We start from the raw sequence: 19,802 nt of genomic DNA on the forward strand, positions 1-19,802 counted from the left end.
AACATGCTTGGCTAATTTTGTTGTTGTTGTTGTTGTTGTTGTTGTTGTTGTTGTTGTTTTGTAGAGACGGGGTTTCACCATGTTGGTCAGGTTGGTCTCGAACTCCTGACCTTAAGTGATCTGCCTGCCTCAGCCTCCCAAAGTGCTGAGATTACAGGCGTGAGCCACTGCGCCTGGCCTTTTTTACCTTTTTGTGTAAAGATCTCAGTTACTCTTCTGTCTGCTTTACACCTGTTGGTGTTATCAAGCACATGATTTTACATGTGCAGGATTATTATAGCTAACATGACTTGATTTAATAGAGGAAATGAATTCTAGAGGCTGCTAGAAAGTTAATCAGAAAAAGATAGCCAATTTCTCTTCTTTACTACAGCAGGGCCATTGAAAAGTAACTGGGAACTTTTCCTCTAATCCATTCTGCTTTTCTGCTCTCTGCACTTAGCTCTCCTACAAATCCTGAGCTGTAGTATTGTTGACTATTTATTTGCAGTCATTCAGCAGTTGAGAGGTTGGATGTGAGTAGTAGTGTTGAACAAAAGCATAAGTAGAAAATCATACTGGAGTAAGTTATTTACCTCTTAAGGGCTTTCCCTACAGCTTTGGTTTAGTTATTTGAATCAGCATCAGGCTGGCAGTTTTTGAAACTGTGAAAGGAATATTGGATTTTCTTTCTCATACAAACAGCAGAATTTGTTATGATATGAGATTAGGACAGCAAATGACACAATTATTTGTGGCAGAATTCAACTAGGTAGATATGGCTGCTGCTTTATAATTATCATGGAATAATTTTTTGCATACTTAAGGATATGCTAGTCTTAGCCTATAAAATTTATAGGACCACTGTGGGTATGAAGGATGATGGGTACTTAGGTGCCTTTTACAGTCTGTCCGAGTCTGACAATGTGAAAAATCACAGCAGTATTCTTTTGGTGTGTAATTGTCTTTACTCCCTGTCATAGGTACCTGTGGCATATCCCGTTGACCTACTCCACAAGTTCCTCTAATGTGATCCACAGACACATTCTAAAATCAAAGACAGGTAATGAACTAATTAGCCAAACAGGTCTTTCAATGTTGAAATTAAACATGTGTTGAGCTATTTGAAGGAAAGATACAATAAGTAAATCTAATAATAAAAGATTTATATTTGAGGGAAATTTTCATTTATCCATATGTTACTAAAATAACTCTTTTAGAAAGAAAATCTGGATTTTTCATTCAGTGGGAAGTTCTCTCGTGCTTTTATCATTTAGAGATAGATTATTTACATCAAGAAATAACAGAAATTCATCTTATGTCTTATAATACACACTAATCTATTTTTATAGGTTATGGATGAGGCAAAAAATGTTCAGTGGAGAAAAGCATATACTTTAAAATTGATTGCTTCTGGATTCAAATCCTCACTCTCTCACTTACTAGATGTGTGACCTTAAGAAAATTTACAAACTCATCCTGAGCTTCAATTTTTTCATCTTATGTTGAATAAGGACTAAACCTCACAAAGTTGTTGAGAGAATATTATAATGTAATTTTACTCTCTAGTATAATATATGCCGTATTAAAAATACATAGTATAATTTTAATTTTCCTCTAAACACTTTAATACAATTTGAGAGGTTTTCCATCACAAAGTCATGCTTAACCTGGAGTCCTTCTTTTACTAAAATGAACAAATGGATCACCTATTTACACATACATATTTCAATGACTAGTGACTAAACCTTGAGACAAGGATATCATCAAATTAAGCCAAATTCCCATCATGCTAGTTATCTGGCTCACTGGGCCCTTGCATGCCTCTTAGACCTGCATAGATAATTTTTTAGAACAAATTCAGCAGTCTTATTCCTATGAATCAACTTATTTATTAATTTAATAAGACCATCTTCCCAAAAGAAATCATCCAGTGAACTATGAAAATGAATATCATTATGACTCTCCCCAAACTTCATCTTCCCATTGATTTATAAGTAATTGGATTAAAACTAACAGTTGTGGAGATGTTCTGAATGAGTATGTTACTAATAAAATGCCTATGCCAATTTTATCCTCTTAGATACTCTGGATTTACCTGAAAAGACCAGTTGGGTGAAATTTAATGTGGACTCAAATGGTTACTACATTGTTCACTATGAGGGTCATGGATGGGACCAACTCATCACACAGCTGAATCAGAACCACACACTTCTCAGACCTAAGGACAGAATAGGTCTGATTCATGATGTGTTTCAGCTAGTTGGGTAAGGCAACATTTCCTCTGACTTCATGGGAAATAACTGATCCGTAACCAGATATGCTAGACTTCAATACTGAATGTTCAGCATTGGTCATTCATTTGATATGGATTTGAATGGAATTCAAACAGTAACACTAGTCCAAAGGCTACCCACTAATAACATATTTTGACCCACACTGTGTTTATAAATGTAATCCAATATTTTAAAATGTGGAGAACCTTACCTAAAAATCCTGACCCCTGGAATCTTTTAAAAATGATATCTGGCAACTGTGGGTCTTTATCCTGTGGGCCACAGGATAGCTGTAAAGGAGAGTGCAGTGGGCCAAACTCCCTTTATGCCAGGCCTACTTTCTCCCAAGCACCAATATCCCAAATGGCCTGTTTCATTCACTTAGTGTGGACTCTCTAAGTATTTGAGCTTTTGACCTCACATTTAAAATGTATTTATGATAGTAGCTGCTACACCAAATACCTGTGTAATCTCTTAAATAAAAAGTACAAATATAGGCTTAATCTTTACAATTTTAAATGGGTTGTTATGAAATCTAATCATTACTTACACTGGAGAAATTAGTATGAAGTTTGTAGGGAATGAAGTAATAATTGGCTCTTTGCATTTATTCCTCTCTAGACTTTCCTGGAAGGACAAAATGTTTTCTTTCCTTTTCTATGTATCATCAACAGAATAATGTGTAGAATGAATTGGGTCACGAGATCACCAATGGGTGGAGGGAATTGAGGACCAGGAAGTATATTGTGCATTGTAAGCTTTCTCTATTCTGAGAATTACTGTGATGCACTCACTTTACTCAACGTGGCAAAAAATTTTCTTTCGGAAGCTTGTTTAGGTCAAATTGAGTGACAGTGACCAGCAAGACATCTCTGAAACAAAGTTTCTTGGTACACTAGAATCCTTCAGTTAGAAAGAAAAGAGAAAGTGAGGCTTAATCCTCAGTCCCATGGGTCTCAGGAACATCTTGGAGGCACAGCTCATTGGAAGCCAAAATTAGGAAAAACACCATCCTACATAGGAGTGAATGCATGAAAGGTGCGCTAAGAAGCAGGCTATTGCTAGCTGAAGGAGGCTTGGCTGCTCAAAGGAGGAAGCTCTGAGCAGACTGAAGAGAAGACAGATTAACAATGCAAGACTAGGAAAAAAATGGAGAATATTGACAACTCAGCAAATTAATCTTTTAGGTAGTTGTGAAGTCTTTTTTGCTGTTTCTAGCCTATACTCTTAAGATTGTCTAAATTTAGCAGGAGGAAATGTGCAGTTATTGATGCATTGGTGGAAAACCAATCATCTTTTCTTCACTAAGTAAACAGATTAATGAAGTTAAGAATACAAATTTTATATGAAAACAGAAGATTTCAAGTGCTATGCCTTCACTTACTAATTTTTTGAACTTGGGCAAGTTTTTTTTTTAACCTTTTTAAGCCTAAATTTTCCAGGCTTTAAAACTTTATTACTAATAATATCCGACATACAGGGTTTGGAGGATTGCGCAGGTAATGAAGATAAAGCAGTAAGTACAGTACTTACTCAATAAATGTCAGCTGTTAACATTATTAGTATTATCTAATACAAATTATTTGAAATGTCATGAGATGAATAGGAAGAGGAGGTGACAACATAGAAAAGTACATTTCAAATAATGTGAAGTTGGGAAAAAGGCAGAATGTAAGTTTGTGTATTATTATGTTTGTTTGCAACTACATATGAAAAAATAAGTGCGAAGGGGAAAAAGAAACCTGAAGGAATTATTTTAAAATGCTATTGGTGAGTGTGTAGGGTATTGAAATTATGAGTCTTCTCTAATTTCTGGTTGTTTTGTCATTATGAGTCTAATTTCCAGTTGTTCTGTAATTTGTTTATATTTACTTATATTACTTTTATAACAAAGAGCAATTGTATAAGAAAACAATTTAAAGCTCTCATAATAGATAAAGATAAATAAAATATTTTTACTTGATGTTCTTTCTCAATACTATAAACCACTTTCCTCCATGCTTTATGAAACTTCTATTAAAGAATTGAGGCCTGGCATGGTGGCTCACACCTGTAACCCCAGCATTTTAGGAGGTTGAAGTAGGCAGATCACTTGAAGCCAGGAGTTTGAGACCAGCTTGGGCAACATGGTGAAACCCCGTCTCTACTAAAAATACAAAAATTAGCCCAGTGTGGTGGTGTACGCCTGTAATCCCAGCTACTCAGGTGGCTGAGGCACATGAATCGTATGAACCCAGAAGATCATGCCACTGAACTCCAGCCTGAGTGACCGAATGATACTCTGTCTCAAAAAACAAACAAACAAAAAAAGAATTAAAGGAAACAATAGTGATCATATTTAGTTTGGAGACAGAATTTTTTCTTTTTAATTAAATTTATTTATTTATTTATTTATTTATTTTTGTAGTGACAGGATCTCCCTATATTGTTCAGGCTGATATTGAATTCCTGGCCTCAAGCACTTCTCCTGCTCAGCCTCCGAAATTGCTGAGTTTACAGGCATGAGCCACCACACCCAGTGTAAATCAATCTTTACAAGAGGTGATACTATTTAGTTCTTAATGGACAAGACATCGTTTTCCAAGGGCTTGCTCCAGAGCCATTCTCCTAACCACGACACAACACTGTCTCCTTTTTTTTTCCCTTCTCCTTCCTTCCCCTCCTTCTCCTTCCCCTCCTTCTCCTTCTCCTTCTCCTTCTCCTTCTCCTCCTCCTTCTCCTTCCTTTTTTGAGGGTCTTGCTCTATTACTCAGACTGGAGTGCAGTGGTGTGATCATGGCTCACTGCAGCCTCAACATCCTGGGCTCAAGTGATCCTCCCACCTCAGCTTCCTGAGTACCTGGGACTACAGGCACACACCACCACGCCCAACCAATTTTTAAATTTTTTGACAGAGATGGGGTCTGCCTATGTTGCCCAGGCTGGTCTCAAACTTCTGGGCTCAAGCAATCATCCTGCCTCAGCTTCCCCAATTGCTGGGATTACAGGTATGAGCAACTGCACCCAGCATGGAGAGAGAATTTGATGCAAGAGTTGATATTTATTTTAGTTAGGTTTTCATACATTTTAAATGTAATTTAAAGACATGGGTCTTGTATAAGTTGAGTGGAATTGAAATGACAACTTCAATTTGCCTATAGAAAAAGTTATATTTGTTTCTTTTAGTCCCACACCTTAAAAAGAAACCCCCAGATTGGGCTTGGTGGCTGACGCCTGTAATCCCAGCACTTTGTGAGGCCGAGGCAGGCAGATCACCTGAGGTCAGGAATTCAAGACCAGCCTGGCCAACATGTTGAAACTCCATCTCTACTAAAATCATAAAAATTAGCCAAGCATGGTGGTGGACGCCTGTAATCCCAGCTACTTGGGAGGCTGAGGCAGGAGAATCGCTTGAACCCAGGAGGCAGAGGTTGCAGCGAGCCAAGATTGTGCCATTGCACTCCAGCCTGGGCAACAGAAGCGAAACTCCGTTTCAAACAAACAAAAAAAAAGCCTAAATTGGTGCGTCAAGACTATGATGTTATTTCTCAAAGGTACAATCTAGCTGAAATTATATACAAGTAAGTAGGTATAGATTTTTACTGTTGGGCTAAAGTTTATGTTTATCTATTTTTATTCTTTAAGCTAAACAAACATTCAGAAAATATTCTATGCATTTTTTGAAGCATACGGTGAGTAATGAGGACTTAGATTTTTTTATTAACCAATTTAGTAACTATATAAAAAGAGAAGGAGTCGCTTATGAATAAATATTAAAATTAAAAGAAATAGGCAACTATAAAAGTAAGTATTTTTAATAATAGCATTGATTTTAGTAAGAAATCAATTAGGCTGGGCTGAAAAGAAAAACTGGCTTAATGTAAAGTAGTTTTAATATGTCAAATATTCTTTTTAAACTCATGGCCCTGGAATATCATTTCCGCCTATTTCTGATGCTAAGGTATCAACTGTGCCAGGTATTGTGCTACTCACACAGGTGGGAAGGAGTAGTAACATTTTGTGGATTTTTTTTTTTTTTAAATACTGCAGACTAGCTGGGCGGGGTTGGCTTAGCACTGTAATCCCAGCACTTTGGGAGGCTGAGGCGGGTGGATCACCTGAGGGCAGGAGTTCAAGACCAGCCTGGCCAACATGGTGAAACCCCATCTCTACTAATAATTACAAATCAGCCAGGCATGGTGGCACATGGCTGTAATCCCAGCTACTCGGGAGGCTGAGGCAGGAAAATCGCTTGAACTCAGGAGGCAGAGGTTGCAGTGAGCTGAGATTATGCCGTTGCACTGCAGCCTGGGTGACAAGAGCAAAACTCTGTCTCCAAAAAAAAAAAAAAAAAAAAAAAATACGGCAGACCACAGAATCATGGAGTATATGGTCCAGCCTTCTGTCTTCAGGCGAAATTTTTGAAAAAAATTTCCATAAGTCTATTTTAAAGCAGTAAGTCATCATGATTGAGAAGATTAAAGGGACAACAAAGGTTGGTTCTTTTTCATTTCCTTCTGGTCTCTTTTCCCTCTTTTTAGACAGGAATTTAAAAAATTTATAAGCCCAGCGAAGGTAGAGCATTATGTTAATGATTAGCTCGGAAAGATATCCTTTGTTCTGGAATCAGTTTCCACATTACATGATTGTGTTAGTCTGGGAGTTAGGTGCTCACAAGAATGGCTTATAGACCCTGTGTGTGCACATAGCCTCCCAGAAACACACGTGAGAAGCACTTTCCAACAGTGAGGTTATGATGGTTTGTTACCTCTACAGAAGATGCGCCAGCATTTTGGTACTTAGAATAATAAACATGTTGTTTATTCTTCTCATTAAAAGAAAACATAGAGAAGGCATGTAACTTTAGAATCTAAAAAGTGAAAATACTTCTTTTGCCCTATTCACAATGATTATCACTTCTCTGGTAGGATTAAGGACAAACATCAAAGAAAAACAAGACACGGCACCTGTCCTCAAAGTCTCCAATGTACTTGGAGAAACAAGTCAAACCCACACATGAAGCAATTAGAGAATGATATCATATGTAAAAAGTTTGATATTATTTGGTACTAAAATGTTAATATTGGCTAATATTTATTTCATTTATTAACCTTTTGCTATGTGGTAGACACTATTCTAAATGCATTTTAAAATATTAGCTCATTAATCCTCACAACAAATTTATGACGAAGATAGTATTATTATCCCCATTGTACAAAGGCAATAGGTCCAGAGAGGTTCGGTAATTTGTCCAAGATTACCCAGCTAGTCAGTGGCAGAGCTAAGATTTAAACGGAATGGTCCACCTATAATGACCTACTTCTGTTATGTTCTCTATTTCATATTTGTTTTAATGTTAAAAATATTAAAAACTATAAGATACACACAAACCACCATTTTTTTTATACCTCAGTGCAGGGAGACTGACCCTAGACAAAGCTCTTGACATGACTCACTACCTCCAACATGAAACAAGCAGCCCCGCACTTCTCAAAGGTCTGAGTTACTTGGAATTGTTTTACCACATGATGGACAGAAGGAATATTTCAGATATCTCTGAAAACCTCAAGGTTTGTGTTGCTTTTAGAAAATGTATTAAGTAAATACACGGTGTCTGGAGTATCAGTGAGGCTCAGTTTGTTTTGTCTGAAGTCCTTGAGGTTAAATCTGGAGCAGCTCAGGAGACTGACTGATAGCATTTAATGGTCAATGACCCTCGTTCTTTATCATTGCCAATCCTAAGAGCTAGATAACCAGGATCACGTGCAAAGCATCTCTACTAAAGGTGATTTTATTTTATAGCCATTGATATTCCCCTTTCAGATAGGAAATTAAACCATGTTTAAATGCAAAAACTGTTTCCTAAGTGTGGTGGGTAGGAGCCAGAAAAAGATAAGAGAAATACAAAGATACACTGTTTGGGGAAAGATTGGGAAATATGCAGAAAGTTTAGAGTTGAGCCCTTTAGATGGGCAAGAGCTGTGTTAAGGACTAAATTTAGCCTCTCTGTTAACCATCTCATATTTTCTACAGCGTTACCTTCTTCAGTATTTTAAGCCAGTGATTGACAGGCAAAGCTGGAGTGACGAGGGCTCAGTCTGGGACAGGATGCTCCGCTCGGCTCTCTTGAAGCTGGCCTGTGACCTGAACCATGCTCCTTGCATCCAGAAAGCTGCTGAACTCTTCTCTCAGTGGATGGAATCCAGTGGAAAATTAAAGTAGATATAGACTTCTGTCCTACTCTTTGTTCTTTTCTCTTTGATGTAAAAGTCTTTGATCAAGCAAGACATTAGATCTAAAACCTTTTAGTGAGGATAGAAAAAAAAAAAACATGCTGGGAATTACAAACCCTGTTTCATGCTCTCACACTGTAAGTGCTATGTATGGAGACTAGTACAATCTCTACCATGAAATGTAATGGTGTCCATTATTCCTGTGCTGGCAGGGTGCAGTGGCCCATGCCTATAATCCCAGCACTTTGAGAGGCCGAGGAGGGTGAATCACTGAGGTCAGGAGTTCAAGACCAACCTGGCCAACATAGTGAAACCCTGTCTGTACTAAAAATGCAAAAATTAGCCAAGTATGGTGGTGCACGCTTGTAATCGCAGCTACCTGGGACGCTGAGGTGGGAGAATTGCTTGAACCTGGGAAGCAGAGGTTGCTGTGAGCCGAGATCACTTCACTGCACTCCAGTCTGGGCAACACAGAAAGGCTCTGTCTCAAAAAAAAAAAAAAATTTCCTGTGCCAAATTGTTATAACATGCTATCATAACTTCTCTCGCTATAACTAAATCTCAGTGAGCTTTTTGAAATCCTTTCTTGAATTCTTCCTTTTAAAAAAGTAATTCAAGTTTTCTTCTTTTTGGACTTTTTTACTTGTTGGGATTCAAGCCTAAAATCTGTTTTACCAAAAAAAAAAAAAAAAAAAAAACCTTAAAAAAAACATTTTAAATCTATTATTCTCTTCTTTTTGTTTCTGTTTGAATGGGTTGTATGAGTGAAGCTAAAATGTAAACATCCTGCTGCCCTATACAAAATAGAATACTGTTATTTCATCTTTATGCTGGTTATAAGAAGGATAATCTTAACCTGCAGTAACCCACCTACAGTAGATATAAATGTTCAACATGTTGAATATACCTATGAAAATATTCTAGGTAAACTTACTTATGCTCATAAACAAAAATATGTAATTAAATATTGTTGGTTTTTTCTAAACTCCAAGATTGCTAGTGTGACTTTTAATGAAGAATTTCTTTACATAGATGAATTGATTACTTCATTCATTTGTGGATTTGAAATGTAACTAGTTGCACATTTCCTTTATGCCAGCCAGGTATTGCTGTAGGAGCTAAGGATAAAGTGGTGAACAAAACAACCATGCGGCCTACCTTCAAGAAGCTTAAAGTGTGTTTGTTACCAACTGTTATAAATTTGTTCAGCAAAATACACTAAAGTGAAAACAATATGTATTAAAATTTAATTATTTGATCTTCATTATATTATTCAATGTCACTTGGAGTATTTAAGTACATATAGTATAGCGGAAGTAGCACAAGTATTAGAATCATAGGTTTAAATCCCATCTGCAAAATCGCAAACTATGTCATCTTGTGCAAGTTACTTAACTTTTCTGAGATTTATTTCCACTTTAAAAAAATCAGGATAATAGCTATCTCAGAGGGTAGCTTTTGACAGTTAAATAAGATGTATGGAGGCTAGTACAATCTCTACTACATGGTCACTTCATGACAAATGCAAGTTTCTGGCTTCACAAATCCAAGTTTCTAGCTCCCTCCTCAATGCTCTGTGTTATGTTTTTTCTGAGACATCGATAACAGTTCTTGTTGATCCATTGACATTTGGGATTAAAAAGTCATATGCCCATTTAGAATAAAACCTGGTTAATGTCCTCAAGATAATAAAAATCAAAATAGTGGTGTCTTTTGTAGAAGGACAGAAAATCATGTCACTGCATCTTATCAGTTTTAAAAAATTACAAAATAACTAGACACTAATGACTTGTACTAAATTAAGATTCTCTAGGCCTAGAGAGTCAGATGACTCCTGGACAGGCCTCAGAAAATGCTCTCAACTAGGCCAAGTGCAGTGGCTCATGCCTGTAAGGCCAAGGGGTGAGAAGATCACTTGAGCCCAGGAATTCGAGACCAGCCTCGTCAACACAGTGAGAGCCCGTCTCTACAAAAAAATTTAAAAATTAGCCAGGTATGGTACTATGTGCCTATAATCTCAGCTGTTCAGGAGGCTGAGGCAAGAGGATTGTGCAGGAGGCTGAGGCTACAGGGAGCCATGATCACGCCACTGCACTCCAACCTGAACAACAGAGTAAGACCCCGTTTCAAAAAAAAGAAAAAAGAAAAAGAAAAGAAAAAAATGCCCTCAACTTGGTGATGAAAAAGCATCAAGTAATCATCTTTTAAAAAAATTCTTATAGCACGAATAGTGCTTACTACATAATAGAATTTATATAAACCAGTAGTTTTGTATTTCAGAAAGCTTTTATATTTGTTGACTACATCAACTTTCTATTTTCACCACAGAGTGAAAATAGAGTTTGGCAGAGTTTGGCAGAGAAAAAGATTTAATACATTGAGTACTGAAAACAATTCAGAGATTATTCTGTTATGGGACTTAAAATTGTCATAAGAAAAAAGAGTTTTTCTTTCATAAAACTTTTTCTTCATTTTTGTGCTTGATATTACAGTATACCAACAGATGTTTTAAAGATTGTGTATTCTGTGGGTGCTCAGACGACAACAGGATGGAATTACCTTTTAGAGCTATATGAACTGTCAATGTCAAGTGCTGAAAAAAACAAAATTCTGTATGCTTTGTCAACGAGCAAGCATCAGGAAAAGTTACAGAAGTAAGTTCAATAATTTAACTAAATGGTTATAAGTAAACTGACACAAATTCAATGAAGTCACTAAAACTTCAGCCACCAGTTTTAAAGGCATAAGATAATTGAATCAGAATGTGTATGGCTTTAACTTTGCTTTCAGAAAAGAATATATTGACAAAATGCAAATAGTGAAAATAGGTATTCCCTAGTTATTAATCATATGATTGATACTAGACAAGTGGTTATATTTTATCTTCAGAACCTTGAAGGAAAGTTATTGTTGTAAAAGTACACTCTTGTATATAAGATGTATAAACGATGCTAATCAAAGTTCTTTGAAATAATAAGTAAACGTTTTTGCTAGGAACAAAATAAAAATTATTTCTAAAAAAGGTAAAAGTTTAATTGGAACATTAAAAAATTGGTAATTATACTTTTATCATCCCTCTTTCTGTTCTATTCCTTTAATATATTGGTAACTTAAGTTAATGTCCATGTACAAAATAACTACTATTTAGAAACAAATTATTTTTCTTTCTTCAGGTTACTTGAACTAGGAATGGAGGGAAAGGTTATCAAGACACAGGACTTGGCAGCTCTCCTTCATGCAATTGCCAGACGTCCAAAGGGGCAGCAACTAGCGTGGGATTTTGTAAGAGAAAATTGGACCCATCTTCTGAAAAAGTTGGTATTCGTTTATATCTAATGTGTGTTCTTCCATGCAGATGTCTCAGTTGCCTCAAGCCAAATGGAATCGAATGTTTCTCAAAGTATATAAATGATACCATTTGTATCTAAATAGTTCAGTGGAGTCAACTTTGAAACTCCCTAGCCCAAATTATCCTATCCAGGGGTAAGGGAGAGACGTGAGAATAAGGGAATGGGAAACAGCCTTCTCTCATTCAGTACAGGCAAGAAAGCACTGGGAGCAAGTCTGAGTTAAATTAAATGCAGTCATCAGCCCCCTCCCACCATTCCTTCTTGGCTGTCTCCTCAGCCCAGAAGAATCCCAAGATGCCTTGTATAGTGCATCACACATATGTGGCCTCGTTTGTTAATACAGTTTTGTACTGGGGGAAAACCTCAGGAATTTTGGTAAGAACTACTCCTCACCCCGAGAGCCCCTGTGGAGGTGGCACAGTGGAGACCTTGGTTCAGGTGAAAGAAACCCAGTCAGGAGTGTTTGGGGAGCCCTCCCTCCAAATTGTTTTGGTTCTGAGTCTTTTCTGTGGTTTCAACTTTGGGGAGAACTGGAGCTCATTTCAATATGTTCCTGGGTCTAAAATATCCCTCAGAAATAACCAATAACGATTAGATTTTGTTGGAATGGAATGTATAAGACAGCATTGCTTTCTCTCTCTCTCTCTCTCTCTCTCTCTCTCTCACACACACACACACACACACACACACACACACACACACATCACAAAACCCTGTAAGGCATTCAGCCATCCTCCATCCAAATTTAAAATGTCATTTATGACTTATATGGAAATATGTTGAATCAGATATGATTTGCTTCGTTTATGTCGGGGTGAGTTAGCATCCCTGATGCCATTAATTCCTAGTTCCTTCTCTTTCATGTCATAGCCATGGAAGGTTTAGAGTCCTCAGACAGCTTTGCATAAGCAAAAAGCACATTTCCACTTCTCTCCCAAATGCTCAAGGAGTTGACAGCCACATGAGACCAAATAGAAATTGTTTTAATATGTATGTGTGTGTATGTTTCCTTTAAAACTCTACTTGAGCCATTGATTTGTCTGTTTGCATGATTGTCATTTTCCTCCTGAAATGATCAGACTTTTTCTACAATGCTGTGGATTTCATTTTAAATAGGAAATGATGTCCCTGCCCAACCATGTGCAGAGCCCAGACTTGGAACCATATTTTTTCTGAGCTGTAACTGTGCTCTGCTTTATCAGCATGAATCACTTTGACCCGTAGTACAAGTTTTCCATATATAAAACATCAGGTTGAAGGATGCATTCTGTGTCCATTAATGAGAGTTCAACCAAGTAACATTGCCCCACTAAACACAATGTTTAAACACAGTGGTATCCAAAATGGGATGAGAAAGTGTGCAAGAAGTTCAATACATTAGAGTGTCTATTATTTCTTACCTAATTTTAAATTGTATAGTGTTATAAATTTATAAACATAAATGATATATAGTGTAAAAAGTTTAATAAATATATTATTTACATTATTTATCTCATGCTTTTAATTTTATCATTCCTTAACGTATGCATATAATTTTTTAAATTAATTAATTATTTTTGAGATGAAGTTTCACTCTTGTTGCCCAGGCTGGAGTGCAATGGCACGATCTTGGCTCACTGCAACCTCTGCCTCCTGGGTTCAAGCGATTCTCCTGCCTCAGCCTCCCAAGTAGCTGGGATTACAGGCATGTGCCACCACGCCCAGCTAATTTTTTTGTATTTTAGTAGAGATGGGGTTTCTCCATGTTGGTCAAGCAGGTCTCGAACTCCTGACATCAGGTGATCCACCCGCCTCAGCCTCCCAAATGCTGGGATTACAGGTGTGAGCCACCACACCCAGCCCATATAATTTATAAATAAAAATATGTATATTGAGAAGTTCTTGCTCAAAAAATCTTTACTGACAGGAGTATGCAGTGAAAAAAAAAAAAGTAGGGAACACTGCTTTAAACAGAAACATAAAATTAAACATAAACATTGCTGAATAACCATATTACCCAAAGAAGCAGTATCTACCTTTCATTTTAGAGTAAAATTTGATAAGTTTCACAGCTTTAGAATTGTACTGGATGAATGTTATTATGGTAATTAACAGTATCTATTGTAATACACAAGCTTATCGCATAGTTATTAATATACATTAAAAATATAATACAGGATATAATAAACATAAGGTCAGTATTTCTATGACTTTCTATGGTGTTTCTTTTTATTTTCAGATTTGACTTGGGCTCATTTGCCATAAGAATCATCATCTCTGGCACAACATCTCACTTTTCTTCCAAGGATAAGTTGCAAGAGGTTTGTGACTTTCTATTGTTAACAATTTCAAAAAACATGTTCAAACTGTAGAACTGAAAGTAAACTTAGATATAATCTGATTTGAAGTTCTCATTTTATTTTTTTAAAAAGTTGTTTGTCCAATGCCATATAGCAAGTAAATGGAAGGGACAGGATTAAAACCTGACACTTGACCGGGCTCACACCTGTAATCCCAGCACTTTGGGAGGCCAAGGCAGGCAGACCATGAGGTCAGGAGTTCGAGACCAGCCTGACCAATATGGTGAAACCCTGTCTCTACTAAAAATACAAAAATTAGCCAAATGTGGTGGTGCGCACCTGTAGTCCCAGCTACTTGGGAGGCTGAGACAGAAGAATCACTTGGACCCAGGAGGTAGAGGTTCCAGTGAGCTGAGATCACATCACTGCACTCCAGCCTGGGTGACAGAGCCAGGCTGCATCTCAACAAAACAACAAAACAACAACAACAACAAAACCCTGACTCTTAAAATACTTAAAATGCATATATTCGTAGCATTCAAAATGAAAATAGACTTGAGAGGTGAACCCTTTTGTATTATTTCTTTCATATTGTATTATGATGCAAGAGTGATTATATTAAAGTTTGGAAGCCTACTTAATGATCTTATTAACAAAACTATTGTTGGTAATTCCAGTTGTCCTTTTTTTTTTTTTTTTTTCTTGACAGTGTCTCGCTCTGTCGCCCAGGCTGGACTGCAGTGGCATGATCTCGGCTCACTGCAAGCTCCGCCTCCCAGGTTGACGCCATTCTCCTCCTTCAGCCTCCTGAGTAGCTGGGACTACAGGCGCCCGCCACCATGGCCGGCTAATTTTTTTTTTGTATTTTCTTTTAATAGGGACGGGGTTTCACTGTGTTAGCCACGATGGTCTCCATCTCCTGACCTCGTAATCCACCCACCTCGGCCTCCCAAAGTGCTGGGATTACAGGCCTGAGCCACCGCGCCCAGTCTTTTTTTTTTTTTTTTTAAAGCATTATAGTCTGCATCTTTTTTTCACAATAAATCTTGAATTTATTTACCCTTTAGGCAAATTCAGAATTCCAGAACTTAAATCCCAGCTCACCATTTACTCTATGACTTGGGTAAATCATTTAACTTCTTTAGTCACATCGTGGTCACTTGTAAGATGAGGATTTATAATTTTTGTCTTACTTTACCTATTGTTTGAAAATAAAGTGAATAATTATGCAGAAAAGTAGAAAATAATCTTTTAGAGGTTGACAGAGAAATGCCTATACCTGTGTGTATATAATTTGCAAGCTCTTTTGAAAATTGTTGGAAGACAAAGTGGTTTTATTGTTTCTTTGTTTTTGAAACTGCCTCACTCTGTCAGCCAGGCTGGAGTGCAATGGCATGCCATCTTGGCTCACAGTAACCTCCACCTGCTGGGTTCAAGCAATCCTCCTGCCTCAGCCTCCCAAGTAGCTGGGACATCATGTCCGGCTAATTTTGTTGTCGTTGTTGTTGTTGTTGTTGTTATTTTTTGTAGAGTCAGAGGTTTTGGCATGTTGCCTAGGCTGGTACTGAACTCCTGAGCTCAATTGATCTGCCTGCCTTGGCCTCCTAAAGTGCTGGGATTACAGGTGTGAACCACCACACACGGCCCAGACAAAGTGTTTTATGAACTGGCAGTAATTTTGTTTCTTCAATATTTTACAGGTGAAACTATTTTTTGAATCTCTTGAGGCTCAAGGATCACATCTGGGTATTTTTCAAATTGTTCTGGAAACGATAACCAAAAATATAAAATGGCTGGAGAAGAATCTTCCCACTCTGAGGATGTGGCTACTGGTTAATACTTAAATGGTCAATAGAAAAATAGGCCGGGCGCGGTGGCTCACGCCTGTAATCCCAGCACTTTGGGAGACCCAGGCGGGCGGATCACGCCGTCAGGAGATCGAGACCATCCTGGCTAATATGGTGAAACCCCATCTCTACTAAAAATACAAAAAATTAGCCGGGCGTGGTGGCGGGCGCCTGTAGTCCCAGCTACTTGGGAGGCTGAGGCAGAAGAATGGCGTGAACCCAGGAGGCGGAGCTTGCAGTGAGTCGAGATTGCGCCACTGCACTCCAGCCTGGGCGACTGAGCCAGACTCTGTCTCAACAAAAAAAAAAAAAAAAAGAAAAAGAAAAGAAAAGAAAAAGTACATCAGACATGACTACCTGCATGAAGTTACACAGGGTAACACCAGCAAAGCTCAAGTCGAGAGCTCTGGATATTTTGTCTAACCAACAAGAAGTTTCAAGAAATCAGACAGTGCAGTTGCCTGCTTTCAGCTATCATATCCAGCCAAAAGATGCATGATGATGGAGTGGTGGTGGAAGGCCAGTTCAGTATCCTATTTAAAAGTAAACTTCCCGAATAATGGATATATGTGGAGATACAGATGTAGATATATAGATATAGCTGTAATTATTTAGCCTCAAGCGACTTTCTTCATTGCTTCACGCTATGCCACTATTTAGCTTCTTCAATTTTTTTTAACCTTGCTTTTTTAACCTGGTATTCTATAGTTTGCCCAACCAGTTTTACGTCCAAGAAAAATTAGCCAATGCATAAAAGATACAAACTATGAAAGGCAAGGATCAGGAAACCAGAGACTTTGTCACCACATCTCCGATTATCAGAAACTAGATGTCAGGGTTTATCAAGAAGGCTAGGAAGGCCTTTTGGGTTAAGTCTTACATTCATGAAGAATCTCAAGGGTAGATTTTTGAGACCATTCCAAATAAATGGTCTCTGGTCAAATGAATGAATCTGCCTTACAGAGATACAAGCGGGAAAGGAATATAATTCATACCATTTGGTTTAAGTCTTACATTCATGAAGAACCTCAAGGGTAGATTTTTGAGACCATTCTAAATGAATGGTCTCTGGTCAAATGAATGAACAGTCAAATGAATGAATCTGCCCTCACAGAGATACAAGAGGAAAAGGAATATAATTCACACCATTTGGTTTAAGCCTTACATTCATGAAGAATCTCAAGGGTAGATTTTTGAGATCATTCCAAATGAAGTTGAATCTGCCCTCACAGAGGTACAAGAGAGAAAGGAATATAATTCATACACCATTGCATTTTTAATAAATCTTTTGAAATTTGCAGAATTAGATTGCATTGTATATTTTGGGTTAAATCATAATTGAATGTAAATATTTAAATGCATCACCATATTTTATAACTCAGCTTAGCATTTCTTCATATTTTAAGGAAACTCCCCACCTCCTTCTTTTAAGGGCACCTCTTGCTCTCTGAAATGTCCTGCTAAATGCTTCCCTTAATTATTTGAATAAGGTAGTTTGGAATAAAGAAAGAAAAGATCACTCTACATACAGATAGTAAACTTAATTTGTGATCCTATATATGAGACAGTATGAAAATACAGATAAGTTTTAGAAAGACTCAAAACAATACGTAAATGACTGATGTTTGCATGATTAAGGAAAACTGGGGATGTTGGGTCAAGAGGGGAAAGTGTTATTCAATCCACTTTGGAGCAATATCATGAAGGTCAATTATAATTCCATATACCTTTCTTTGATGCCACAGTCAGACATAGCATACAGTTTGGGTGGCCATGGACGTGCCCCAATACATTACACATTTTTTTGTTAAATTTGTTTTCAGATCATTTCATGGAAACTGTGACGTATCTTTGACTCTAACTTTGAGTTGGTGGTGGACTTACCTTGGTTTTTATAACACCTAAGTGATATCCTTTAGAATTACATGTATTTTAGCTTAAGGAAATTGAAAAAGTAAAACATACTGGTTTTTTCAACAAGACCATATGTAAATTAAATAGTAAAATGTGTATGAGTTTCAGTAGAACTGCACTATCAACAATGTTTCCATAAATATGCAGAGTTCTTTCTTTTGTTTTGTTATTTACAATATTGTTATATTGAATGCATTTGCAATTTCTAGGATTCTAAAGAATTGAGTACTGAAAGTAGCAATTTTATTATTTGATGATAATATGAGAATTACTGTGCCAATACTGTTTTGATGAATAAATAGACTTTTAAAAATAAATGTATTGTACTTATTAGTGTAGTATTTCAAAAACCTTATGGTAGATGCCAGGCCACTGACACCAACTTCAGACTTGGTTAAGTTACTTTTATTTTCTTTCTTTCTTTTTTTTTTTTTTTTTTTTGAGACGGAGTCTGGCTTTGTCGCCCAGGCTGGAGTGCAGTGGCCGGATCTCGGCTCACTGCAAGCTCCGCCTCCCGGGTTCCCGCCATTCTCCTGCCTCAGCCTCCGGAGTAGCTGGGACTACAGGCGCCCGCCACCTCGCCCGGCTAGTTTTTTGTATTTTTTAGTAGAGACGGGGTCTCACCGCGTTAGCCAAGATGGTCTCGATCTCCTGACCTCGTGATCCGCCCGTCTCGGCCTCCCAAAGTGCTGGGATTACAGGCGTGAGCCACCGCGCCCGGCCTGATTCTCTGAATGAATCAGATGTGAAAAAGTTATATATAAGATCATGAATATATGATGGGGTGAGCAGATACAATTTCTCTGGGCCTCCCCCATTCTTCACAAGGCCCAGTGAGAATTATGTGGTTCCAGTAACCCACTCATAATGAGAAATCTTTCAGATTACGAAAGCCCAGAACCACTGGCTTTGTGTGGGGGAGAGTGGACACTTTGACCCTCAAGAGTCTAACTAGCCAAGCACAGTGGCTCATGCAGGCACTCCCAACACTTTGGGAAGCCGAGTAGGGTGGATTACTCGAACCCAGGAGTTCAAGACCAGCCTGGGCAACATGGCGAAGTCCTGTTTCCACAAAAAATACAAAAATCAGCCTAGCATTGTGGCACACACCTGTAGTCCAAGGTACAGGGGAGGCTGAGGTGAGAGGATCACTTGATCCTGGGAGGCGAAGGTTGCAGTGAGCCAAGATCATGCCACTGCACTCCAGCCTAGGTGACAGAGCTAGACCCTGTCATAAGAAAAAAAAAAAGAGTCTAACTGCCATGGTAAGGATTTTCTTGTCCTGTATCAGTACATGCTTCTGCACTTCATTCCTTGCTATGACATTGAGCCCATTTGAGGTTCTATTTGTAAATTTTTTTGTTTTGTGTTTTATTCCACCCCCAGCCATAAGGCAAGCCTCCAAATAGTCATGGGAACTAGTTTTCCACCTGAACACTAATGTCTACCAAACATAAGCCTGCTCAAAATGGCCACATTTTTACTCTGCTACTTTTCCTTCACTTATATTCTTTATTGACCTTCTCTCATCCATGTAACCATGTATCACTATTTTTAAAATTTCAACCTATAGTGGTTTACAACTTTTACATTTACAAACTTTAAACCAATCACGCATTTGCTTGTCTGCTTCCTGGTATCTTAATCTCATCAAAGCCAGGTCTTCAAATCATAAGGAAGAAAGTCTAAAAAGGGTCATGAAAGAAGTGGCTTTACTAGGTCAAAGCATATGTGTATTTCATATAATCCTCTATTTTAATAGTCTGTGCTGGGTAGTTTCCTTAAAAGGATGTTAATTCACTTTCTTCTTATTCATACATTCTGTAGTTGTCAGTACCAGATGTTAATCTCTGATCTCTAGTAATATTTTAGGTACCACTTCCCCTGATATCTTTCTGTATCCTTTAGTTTTAGATGAGTCTTTTGCAAGGAGACTGTACCTGAA

At 37.7% G+C, this 19,802-nt stretch overlaps 1 protein-coding gene across 2 annotated transcripts in view; it reads left to right on the top strand.

The window, feature by feature from the left end:
* ERAP2 (endoplasmic reticulum aminopeptidase 2) overlaps nt 1–19,802 on the top strand; it is a 59,950-nt gene that overhangs the window by 29,169 nt on the left and 10,979 nt on the right. Inside the window, exons 12-19 of one of the 2 annotated variants that reach the window (XM_001095247.5) lie at nt 963–1,042; nt 2,063–2,246; nt 7,648–7,804; nt 8,268–8,452; nt 10,960–11,121; nt 11,641–11,781; nt 14,036–14,117; nt 15,797–18,174. In XM_001095247.5, the coding sequence (XP_001095247.3) occupies nt 963–1,042; nt 2,063–2,246; nt 7,648–7,804; nt 8,268–8,452; nt 10,960–11,121; nt 11,641–11,781; nt 14,036–14,117; nt 15,797–15,940 (1,135 nt within the window). In that variant the 3' untranslated portion in view covers nt 15,941–18,174. Of the gene's footprint in view, nt 1–962; nt 1,043–2,062; nt 2,247–7,647; nt 7,805–8,267; nt 8,453–10,959; nt 11,122–11,640; nt 11,782–14,035; nt 14,118–15,796; nt 18,175–19,802 lie in introns of those variants that run through there. The other variant, XM_015140480.3, reaches the window with a different exon arrangement.

The sequence above is a fragment of the Macaca mulatta genome, chromosome 6 (genome assembly GCF_049350105.2).
Source record: "Macaca mulatta isolate MMU2019108-1 chromosome 6, T2T-MMU8v2.0, whole genome shotgun sequence".
NCBI lineage: Eukaryota > Metazoa > Chordata > Mammalia > Primates > Cercopithecidae > Macaca > Macaca mulatta.